Source organism: Salvelinus sp. IW2-2015, unplaced genomic scaffold (genome assembly GCF_002910315.2).
Source record: "Salvelinus sp. IW2-2015 unplaced genomic scaffold, ASM291031v2 Un_scaffold1559, whole genome shotgun sequence".
NCBI classification, from domain to species: Eukaryota; Metazoa; Chordata; class Actinopteri; order Salmoniformes; family Salmonidae; genus Salvelinus; species Salvelinus sp. IW2-2015.
The window spans coordinates 177,494-189,362 of NW_019942988.1; the positions used below are offsets into that span (position 1 = coordinate 177,494).

Genomic DNA, 11,869 nt, shown 5'->3' on the forward strand with positions numbered 1-11,869 from the left:
ATCTCTCCATACCATGGTCCTTGAAAGGACAATCTGCGCTTTTTCAATGTTATTTCCGCCTTCCGCTCTACTGCTCCCCACCTCTCCTCCCTCTACTGCTTTCACCACTCTCTCCCCCTCCCTCCTTATCCTTGCTCCACTCTCGTCCCTCCCTCTATCTGCTCCACTCTCATTCCGTCCCATACACGCTCCCTCTACGTGTCCTCTCTCGCTCCACTCTCTCCGTCACCTCTACTGCTGCCCACTCTCTCCTCCCTCTACCTGCTACCCAGCTTCTGCTCGCTACCTCCCTCATAATGTCTCACTCTCTCCCCTCCTCTACTGCTCCCCACTCTCTCCCTCCGCTCTACTTGCTCCCCTCTCTGCCTCCTCTACGCTACCACTCTCTCCCTCCTCTACTGCTAGTGTCCGCACTCTCCTTCCTCGCTCTACTGCTGCCACTCTCTCCCTTCCCTCTACTGGCTCCCACTCTCTCCCTCCATCCGCTCAATCTGCCTTCCCTACCTGTCATCTCTCCCTCCCTCTACTGCACATGTGTGTCGTTGTGAGAGACTGTTAGCCTATGTTATTATGTTCATACTAATCGGCGTATCCAGACCTGGCATGTCCCCACTAGCTAGATGTGGYATCACAGCTGAGWGCGTGACTAACATGGATCAACGCCAGGTCTGTGTTGACCGTCAAACAGAAACTTCTGAGGCCGTATCATCAAGACCCAGGAATGCATGCGGAGGTCTTATCGTGTTGAGTTTACACCCTTCTCCTGTGTGTCACGGGGCCATTTGCACAGTGCTGGGAAAACCCTTGTTCTCTCGGTTTATTCACTTTATCTCTCCCTCATTGTCCTTGAAAGGACATCTCTCTTTTTCATGTTTTCCCTCCCTCTACTGCTCCCACTCTCTCCCTCCCTCTACTGCTCCCACTCTCTCCCTCCCTCTACTGCTCCCACTCTCTCCCTCCCTCTACTGCTCCCACTCTCTGTACCTCTGAGTCATAATGAGATCTTGGGTAACCACCAGGTCTGTTCAAATGCAGGCGGCAGCAAGAAAAACACCTCTGTACTAGGACCAAAAAAAAGCAGATGCCGATTTTTAAAATGTATTTGTAATAATAACAATTACAACAATACTGAATGAACACTTATTTTAACTTAATAAAATACGTCAATAAAATCCATTTAGCCTCAAATAAATAATGAAACATGTTCAATTTGGTTTAAATAATGCAAAAAGAAAGTGTTGGAGAAGAAAGTAAAAATGCAATATGTGCCATGTAAAAAAGCTAACGTTTAAGTTCCTTGCTCAGAACATGAGAACATATGAAAGCTGGTGGTTCCTTTTAACATGAGTCTTCAAAATTCCCAGGTAAGAAGTTTTAGGTTGTAGTTATTATAGGAATTATAGGACTATTTCTCTCTCTACGATTTGTATTTCATATACCTTTGACTATTGGATGTTCTTATAGGCACTTTAGTATTGCCAGTGTAACAGTATAGCTTCCGTCCCTCTCCTCGCTCCTACCTGGGCTCGAACCAGGAACACATCGACAACAGCCACCCTCGAAGCAGCGTTACCCATGCAGAGCAAGGGGAACAACTACTCCAAGTCTCAGAGCGAGTGACGTTTGAAACGCTATTAGCGCGCACCCCGCTAACTAGCTAGCCATTTCACATCGGTTACACCAGCCTAATCTCGGGAGTTGATAGGCTTGAAGTCATAAACAGCGCAATGCTTGAAGCATTGCGAAGAGCTGCTGGCTAAACGCACGAAAGTGGTGTTTGAATGAATGCTTACGAGCCTGCTGCTGCCTACCACCGCTCAGTCAGACTGCTCTATCTCTATCTGCTCATAGACTTAATTATAACATAATAACACACAGAAATACGAGCCTTAGGTCATTAATATGGTCGAATCCGGAAACTATCATATCGAAAACAAAACGTTTATTCTTTCAGTGAAATACAGAACCGTTCCGTATTTTATCTAAAGGGTGGCATCCATCAGTCTAAATATTCCTGTTACATTGCACAACCTTCAATGTTATGTCATAATTACGTAAAATTCTGGCAAATTAGTTCGCAACAAGCCAGGCGGCCCAAACTGTTGCATATACCCTGACTCTGCGTGCAATGAACGCAAGAGAAGTGACACAATTTCACCAGGTTAATATTGCCTGCTAACCTGGATTTCTTTTAGCTAAATATGCAGGTTTAAAAAATATATACTTCTGTGTATTGATTTTAAGAAAGGCATTGATGTTAATGGTTAGGTACAGTTGTGCAACGATTGTGCTTTTTTTGCAAATGCGCTTTTGTTAAATCATCCCCCGTTTGGCGAAGTTGGCTGTCTTTGTTAGGAAGAAATAGTCTTCACACAGTTCGCAACGAGCCAGGCGGCCCAAACTGCTGCATATACCCTGACTCTGTTGCAAGAGAAGTGACACAATTTTCCTAGTTAAAAGAAATTCATGTTAGCAGGCAATATTAACTAAATATGCAGGTTTAAAAATATATACTTGTGTATTGATTTTAAGAAAGGCATTGATGTTTATGGTTAGGTACACGTTGGATCAACGACAGTCCTGTTTCGCGAATGCGCACCGCATCGATTATATGCAATAAACCTGCATATAGTAATATCATCAGCCATGTGTAGTTAACTAGTGATTATGATTGATTGATTGTTTTTTATAAGATAAGTTTAATGCTAGCTAGCAACTTACCTTGGCTTCTTACTGCATTCGCGTAACAGGCAGGCTCCTCGTGGAGTGCAATGTAAAGCAGGTGGTTAGAGCATTGGACTAGTTAACCATAAGGTTGCAAGATTGAATCCCTGAGCTGACAAGGTAAAAATCTGTCGTTCTGCCCCTGAACAAGGCAGTTAACCCACCGTTCCTAGGCCGTCATTGAAAATAAGAATGTGTTCTTAACTGACTTGCCTAGTTAAATAAAGGTGTAAAAAAAAAAAATGGGCCAAATCGGTGTCCAAAAATACCGATTTCCGATTTATGAAAACTTGAAATCGTCCCTAATTAATCGGCCATTCCGATTAATCGGTCGACCTCTACTCTGTACACAAACATTCCTCTCCAGCATATAGGCTCCTTACATCTGACCTCTGCTGGACTGTGAGCTCTGTCTGATAAACACAACAAGGTCTGCAATCTGGCCTAGTCTGAGTTTCCCGCTAACGTTGTCTAGCATAGTATATGTGACCATCTTGTTATTTTGCACTGTGCAGCTATCTCATAGCCTTGTAATAGACCCTGTTTGTTTATCTCCCGGGGCTAGCTGGCTAGCCTTTTACCTTCAGTTAGCATCACCTGTCTGTTGGCATCCTCACTTAGTCAGTCAGCCGACCTGGTTTTGTCGGTTTGTTTTGTGTTCTGAAGACTATGCATTCTGGGAAAGGTGACCATTATGGGATGGAGACAACTGTCAGCAGTCGCAGTAGAAAAACAAAATGGTCTCCCCAATTGAAAGATAACTGTGGGGAAAAGCAATACAGGGTACTTTTCCAACATTTTAACACCAAGGATCAAAGGATTCAGGAACGAAGTGTAATGCAAAAATGGAGCACTTGATCAAACCCTGGTCTTCAAACCAGCCCCTAACAGGCCCTCGAGGAAGAATGCCTAATCTTCCTCTGAGACGCAGAGAGATGCCTCTTCATATTTGTTCAACACAGGCAGATAAATAGACACCTAAGCCTCCACTTTCAGGGGTCCTTCTCTCCTTGACTCTGAAGTAGGCTTTAATCACCCGAGAGCAGGAGAGAAAGCTTCCACGTTCTTGGAACCCGAATGTCAGAACCCTGGGCTTGTTTTGCTTGGGAATCCATCACCCTGGTAACATACTTGCTGTGTGTTGAGTACTTTGACTCAGGACAGTGTTTTGATGTGATGCAGTCAAAAATATGTATACATATAATATTGATCTCATTCAATGCATTCTTGACCACAACCTGGTAGTATGTTGACAGCTGACAGAACAACATGCCAAAAAACTCAACTGTATTTTACCCATTATTTATTTGACCGTTTACTGTCATTGACAGTCACTGTTAGTTGGTGACCAACTTCGCTCAGTCGTAGCAGAAGCTTTCATCTTATTATATCCTGCTTGGAGCCATTACTAATTGCCCCCCTCCTCCTCCTCCTTTTCCCGCAATATAACCGTTATGAAGCTGAGCGAATGGAGGCCTGACTGCAGTTAGATGGATAAAATAAATAGCTTGTGACATTGGAGAGAAAAGGTTACGTCCCAAAGTTAATGAAGCGTCCCTGTTTATCACAGGAGAGCAAGGGCGATGGATGGAGAGTGTAACTGAGATGGGAGCGTGAGAGAGCGACTGCAGTTACACCCTACTCACTCACCTCAGTAAAACCCCTGCCCCCGCTTTGCCTTGACGSTCGCTGGACGCTCGCCACTTTATCAGCTTCATTCAGGAGGTCACATGTTTTACACCCTCCGCGACACGTRCCGGCACGGATCATAACGCCCCCGGAACAGACTGGTTCCTCCGGTTTACCATCCCATCCCAAAAAATCTAATTAAATTCGAGGGATAATTACATTTAGGGGGATAATGGCTATGGAGGCCGTTACAAATTGAATAGAATAGATTTGAAAGATTTCTTTAATCACTSTACTGTAATCAATAGCTAATCTAGCTTTGCAAATTAGGAAGAATGGGTCCCTTTTTTGTGAAGGCTTTGTCACCACCTGTACTCCAGACTTGGGTTCAAATACTATTTGAAATCGTTCAAATACTTAGTGGTTGCTCCAGTCTGCCTGGCGTGTCAGATGGTCGGGTTTTGCCCTTTTCCGGCTAATGTGTTGGTTAGATTGCACCAGCAAAGCTCAATAAAGCCKAGAGAAAGTATTTGAACCCCAGGACTGCCATCTTCTTGGAACAACAGAAGGAAATGGCTCCTCATTCAACTGTTGATAAGTATAAATCAATTCCCTAAGACGGAGGAAAGGTCAATATAATACGTTTTATCCCCCCTGTGCTGCAGTTACATGTGGATTGACTTGACTATAGGTTTTTCGGAAAGGTCGGTTCAATTTAAATTCACTTTGTTATACCTTCTGAATGGAACGTGATCTCAGCCTGGTATCCCATCCTGTCTTCAACTGGACTTTCATCCAATCATCGGAGGGTCAATCTCAAACTTGAGGGAAATGGATTTATATAATTACTTGGGAAGGGAGGGGAACTCACCACGTCCACCACCAATGTGTGGCTCCCATCTATGTGAATATGTCATAGCATGGAGTATGCATAATGAGGTGTGTTTTCTGTTTGTCATTGTGAAGTATCTAGACTGAGAGATCTTCTCTCTGCAGTGTCTGAGGACGTTGGTGGGCCACACGGGGGGCGTGTGGTCGTCCCAGATGAGGGACAACATCATCATCAGCGGCTCCACCGACNAAATGCGTGTGTGTGTATGTATATATATATATATATATATATATATATATATATATATATATATATATATATATATATATAATGTATATGTGTGTTTATATGTATATGAGACAGGTGATGTTTTTTTAAAGAGCAGAAGTATGTCAAACTTGTTTGAAATGGATTTACATAATCACATGGGAAGGGAGGGGAACTCACCACGTCCACCACCAATGTGTGGCTCCCATCTATCTGAATATGTCATAGCATGGAGTATGCATAATGAGGTGTGTTTTCTGTTTGTCATTGTGAAGTATCTAGACTGAGACATCTTCTCTCTCTGGTCTCTCTGCAGTGTCTGAGGACGTTGGTGGGCCACACGGGGGGCGTGTGGTCGTCCCAGATGAGGGACAACATCATCATCAGCGGCTCCACCGACCGGACGCTCAAGGTCTGGAACGCAGAGACGGGCGACTGTATCCACACCCTGTACGGGCATACCTCAACGGTGCGCTGTATGCACCTGCACGAGAAAACGTATGTACTGAGTGACTGTTTACCCAAACAGGTTGTTATCGTTCAAATGGACCAGTAGTTGTCCGACACGAGTTGAGAAACATACTCTATTCTATTCCTGGTATCAAAACAGCATGTATTACAAGCATACTGTACCCAGGCAGTAAAAAACACATCAGCCTCAACACCACAACATGCCAATGTGCCTCATGAAGTGTACTTAGGGTCTCATAGGGACTGAATAGAACCCTGAATAGAACCAAAGTGGCCGTCTAAGTGATCCGCCTGCCACTCCTCTAGTGCTCTTCCTGCCTCGAGGCCGATGAGGTTTTGTGTAACATTTTGATTACTCACTCAGAGGAAGTGAAGGGCCTCTGGCGGCTGCAGGGCTTGACAGTGGAAGAACGTTGATTTCCATCTTTGTCAGTGCTGGATCCCGGAAGCCGTTTTGTAACGCCTCCCAATTCTTTATGAACCTGTTTTTCCGTTTTCTGTGCCGGAGGGGTTGCAGGTTTAGGAGGGGGTGGGTATTTTGTCCTGGGGGTTTTGTGTATGTTCATGTACCAACATGACCATGGCGAAACTCGAAGATGGTCTTGAGAATGAGAAGGCTACTATCTTATTTATGTATTTCCTGTTTTGCTTTCATCAACTGTCATTATGGGAATGAGGGCTAGAGGTCAACCTATTGAATTTACTGCCTGTAAATCACGAACATGAAGGATACATGTCTGCAAGGCCCTGGCAAAAACACCATTAGGTTTGTCAAGATTCCCATCAAAGCTGTCACATGAACTGTGTTAAACATAAAACAATTGCCTTGATCCTATATGAATCCAATGTAACCAGTAACAACACTCAGCCTGTAATTCTCAGACATTGAGCCAGCCAGCCTGCCAGCTAGCTTTAGATTTGATAAAGTCCCACAAGAATAGACTAGTGTTTTGAATGTTAATGTCTTGTCAATCCGTCTCCTCTTTCTTCTCCCAGGGTGGTGAGTGGTTCTCGCGACGCCACGCTGCGCGTGTGGAACGTCGAGACTGGTCAGTGTTTACACGTCCTCATGGGCCACGTGGCGGCGGTGCGCTGCGTCCAGTACGACGGCCGCAGGGTGGTCAGCGGGGCCTACGACTTCATGGTCAAGGTCTGGGACCCCGAGACTGAGACCTGCCTCCACACGCTGCAGGGCCACACCAACAGAGTGTACTCACTACAGGTAGGGGTCTGTGTACACGTGCTGTCTCATATTTATTTACATTTGAGTCATTTAGCGGACACTCTTATCCAGAGCGACTTATAGGAGCAATTAGCGTTACGTGCCTTGCTCAAGGGCACATTGACATATTTTTCACCTAGTCGGCCCTGGGATTTGAACCAGCAGCCTTTCAGTTACTGTCCCAACGCTCTTAACCGCTAGGCTACCTGCCGCCCACGCTCACTTACACTCATACGCACCACAGAGTCCATGTCATTAATGTCTGAAGATTTGTGTAGTGACTTAGTCTATTGGATTTTAATCTACAGTCCTCTAAGTGAACCGTGTATTTAAACTGTGTATTTAAACTGTGCATAATCAAGCCTTTCTCATCAAAGAGCCCCCCGCCCCAACTCAAACATCACTATTTTTACATTCCTTTTATGTCCTACTATTTGGCAGCCCTCTAGGAATAAAATACGAAACGAATACATTTAACACGCCGTCATAAAAGTCCTCTACTCAAATCAAATCCCTTCATATATCCACTGTACAGTTCGGTGTAAATTATAATAATCTCTTTTGAAAGTGTACAACAGGGTCTCATCTGGTTCATACAGTGCCTAACGCGTCGATAAAACAAGAACGATAGACCTCGGAGAACCCAGAACCCTTTAAAACAGTGTTTGCCGTTGGTGCTTTGAACCGCCATTCCACAATATGAAGGTGGTTGCCATGTGAACCACACTGGTTGGGAAAGAGCCACAACAAAATAGTCCCTCTGTCTGTTGTATCCAAGGCAGCAGAGCAGCAGTACGATGGGTTTTTCTCAACTCCTTCTCTTTCTACGTTGCAGTAACATTATATAAACAGAACAATAGTGTGAGTCTGGGTCACACACACACACACACACACACACACACACACACACACACACACACACACACAGCAGTAGTAGTGTTAGAAGGTTAATGGATTCCTCTGCCTTGTGTCCTCGAAGATGTCCTCTCCCTTTACATCTCTCGCTCTCGCTCAATCTGTGATGACGGAGCAGTTTAGAGCCACAACTATCACCTTCAGAGAGAGAGGCTGCATCCCAAATGGTTCCCTTTTCCCTTTATAGTGCATTGCTTTAGACCAGGCTCAAAGGTAGTTCATCTGAATAGGGAATAGGAGAGAGAGGTTTACTGTTCAGATGGACAGATGCCCACTACTCTATACACTCTATGTGACTCTGACTTTGAAAAAGCTGTGCAAATCTATACAATGAATTAGATCTAATGAATGAATGTGATATTATATGAATGCTAATGAATTGAATTCATTATATCTAATAGAATAGTATCTAGAAAAGCCTTATTTGACTCTGATTCAATGGATTCATCAGACACATCCGATCTGAATTCCAACGTGCAATTCCTTATTTTATACTACATTTTATTGTAATATATAAGTGGATCCTCCTCTGTTTGGCTTGCTCTTTGGGTTCTGTCCCAGGGTACCCAATTTGTAAGTCGCTCTGGATAAGAGCGTCTGCTAAATGACTTAAATGTAATGTAAATGTACTGTAAAGCCTCTCTGATAACTGCTGATGAAAAAGGGCTTCATGAATACATTCTATTGATTGATTCCATGCTAGAATAGAAATGACTGGAATCCGTTGGTGTCAAACGGAATGTACCACAATAACTGGCTCATCCTTCCACCCCTCCAGTTTGATGGGATCCACGTGGTGAGTGGTAGCCTGGACACGTCTATCCGGGTGTGGGATGTGGAGACGGGTAACTGCATCCACACTCTGACAGGTCACCAGTCCCTCACCAGCGGCATGGAGCTCAAAGACAACATCCTGGTCTCGGGCAACGCCGACTCCACCGTCAAGATCTGGGACATCAAGACGGGACAGTGCCTGCAGACGTTGCAAGGTGAGTCTGCATCCTTCCCACACACACACGTAGTGCCTGCAGACTTGCAAGGTTGAGTCTTCATCCTTCCCACACACACATAGTGCCTGCAGACGTTGCAAAGATGAGTCTTCATCCTTCCCGCACACACACGTAGTGCCTGCAGACGTTGCAAGGTGAGTCTTCATCCTTCCCACAGACACACGTAGTGCCTGCAGACGTTGCAAGGTGAGTCTTCATCCTTCCCACAGACACACGTAGTGCCTGCAGACGTTGCAAGGTGAGTCTTCATCCTTCCGCACACACACATAGTGCCTGCAACGTTGCAAGGTGATCTTCATCCTTCCCGCACACACACGTAGTGCCTGCAGACGTTGCAAGGTGAGTCTTCGTCCTTCCCACAGACACACGTAGTGCCTGCAGACGTTGCAAGGTGAGGCTTCGTCCTTCCCACACACACAACATATGCCTGCAGACGTTGCAAGGCGAGTCTCGTCCTTCCCACACACACACCATATGCCTGCAGACGTTGCAAGGGAGTCTTCATCCTTCCCGCACACACACGTAGTGCCTGCAGACGTTGCAAGGTGAGTCTTCGTCCTTCCCGCACACAACATAGTGCCTGCAACGTTGCAAGTGAGTCTTCGTCCTTCCACAGACACACGTAGTGCCTGAGACGTTGAAAGGCAAGTCTGTCGTGCAACGCCCTCGTTGGAACAGGGTTGTTTTCATTAAGGAACAACGAAGTAAAACGCTTGCAATGGAAAATGAAAACGGGTGTTTCTCATTGGACAAGTCAGTAGTCCCTCCCTGTTTCAGCCCATTTCTTCTGTTATGGTGGTTTGTAAATATAACACTGTTTGATTGGTTGATTTGATATGACTTATATAGTGCGTTCTTGACTCTCAAAATGCTTTACATGGTATGGGGGGAAACTCCCTTCAAACTCCACCATCTACCGCAGACAACTCTATAACCTCCTTTTATCTGTAAGTGGGGAAAATGTCTGGAATTGGCCAATTTTGGAACCGAGCAAAAGGCTGTTGCTCTGAGATATTGACTCAATGATGTGCTTGGCTGTGCATGGCCAAACGGAGCCAACACATTGTGGGCCAGCCAGCCAGCCACTCTTCAGATAGGGATCATTTCCCTGGCTCTGGTTGTTAGTGTAACAGTTCTCTCAGCCATTAGCACTAAGTACTGTTACCTTGAATGGGGAGAAATGGAGAAACCCTTACTGTGCAGCTGCACTGTTTTCTGACAGTGCTAATTTCCCCCCAAATGGCCTTATTAGTGAACTACAAACCCAACCATTCCCATGGAACTACAACTCACACGTGTKCCCTCCCCTTGGAACAAAGGGAATAGATATCGCCCTGTTTTAGAATGAGAGAGAAGAGGGGAGGATGTGAGAGAAGGGGTGATGGCCCTGCATGAGGATGAGAGACAAGGCAAGAAGGGCATTCTATGCTATCAAAAGGAACTTAAAATTTGCATAATTTTCATTTATAGAACCCATTGCCCTTTATGGTTGTGAGGTCTGGGGTCCGCTCACCAACCAAGAATTCACAAAATGGGACAAACACCAAATTGAGACTGCATGCAGAATTCTACAAAAAAAATCCTCAGTGTACCAGTGTTTAATTGCTATATTATAATTACTTTGCCACCATGGCCTATTTATTGCCTTACCTCTCTTATCCTACCTCATTTGCACATGCTGTATATAGATTTTTCTACAGTATTATAGATTTTTTTTTATCTGTTTCACTTGCTTTGGCAATGTAACATGTGTTTTCCATGCCAATAAAGCCTCTTACATTGAAATGGAATTGAATTGAGAGGATGATGAGGAGGGATGAAGAAAGGTGGATGGGGTCCTGTCTTGTCGGGGAGCCTGGCCCAGGTCCTGTCTTGTCGGGGAGCCTGGCCCATGAGGGGCATGACAAGGTGGTGGGACGCTAGGCTAAGGGGGCATGGAGGGGGGTGGGGTGCAGGGATTATGTAGGTCATGTAATTGGGTCAATGGGCAATTTCTGCCATTCATTCATTAGGGCATTTAGATAAGACAATAGCCTAACAGGCAACTCACTGGCAGCCACAGATGAGGTACTTAGGCTGAGAGGATAGGTAACGATGTAGCCAGCTGCTTTGTTGTGGAAATTAAATGGGTGGAAGGGAGGGAGCGAGGGAGAGATGTGGGGGTTGGCTGGGTACATTGTCCAATATCTTTTCGAGAAAGGCGCAGTGTAAATGTCTAGCCCCTTGAAAACACTACAGACAGACGAAGGGAGAGGATGAGGGTTTACACTGCTGGCTGCCACTGGAGCACTGTTCAAATGACATCTGTTGGTAGGCTAATGAACACAATTCCTAGTGTACTTCATACAATGAATGATTTTGCATTCATAATGAGCACATTTCATTGTGGACTGTAGTTCACCATATTAGAGGTTTCATCCTGATTACTATTCACTGTTTAGAGTTTTGTGGAATAACTGCTGGAAGGTATTGTAATGTTGCCACATCTTTGAAACTGTGATTCTGTGTTTGTTTTAATAGTGTAAACTAGATCAAATGTGGGGGATTTATCATCTGCATATCCTAAGGGAATATTAGTCATTCACACAGACACACACACACACACACATCATTGTGGACTGTAGTTCACCATATTAGAGYTTTCATCCTGATTACTATTCACTGTTTAGAGTTTTGTGGAATAACTGCTGGAAGGTATTGTAATGTTGCCACATCTTTGAAACTGTGATTCTGTGTTTGTTTTAATAGTGTAAACTAGATCAAATGTGGGGGATTTATCATCTGCATATCCTAAGGGAA

General features: G+C 44.7%; 1 protein-coding gene across 2 annotated transcripts in view; it reads left to right on the forward strand.

Annotated features, from left to right (window-relative positions):
• Window positions 1-11,869, forward strand: part of fbxw7 (F-box and WD repeat domain containing 7) — a 191,222-nt gene that overhangs the window by 175,802 nt on the left and 3,551 nt on the right. For both annotated transcript variants that reach the window (XM_070439320.1, XM_024138725.2), the window contains 3 exons: window positions 5,769-5,950; window positions 6,920-7,145; window positions 8,839-9,049. In XM_070439320.1, the coding sequence (XP_070295421.1) occupies window positions 5,769-5,950; window positions 6,920-7,145; window positions 8,839-9,049 (619 nt within the window). The remainder of the gene's footprint in view (window positions 1-5,768; window positions 5,951-6,919; window positions 7,146-8,838; window positions 9,050-11,869) is intronic.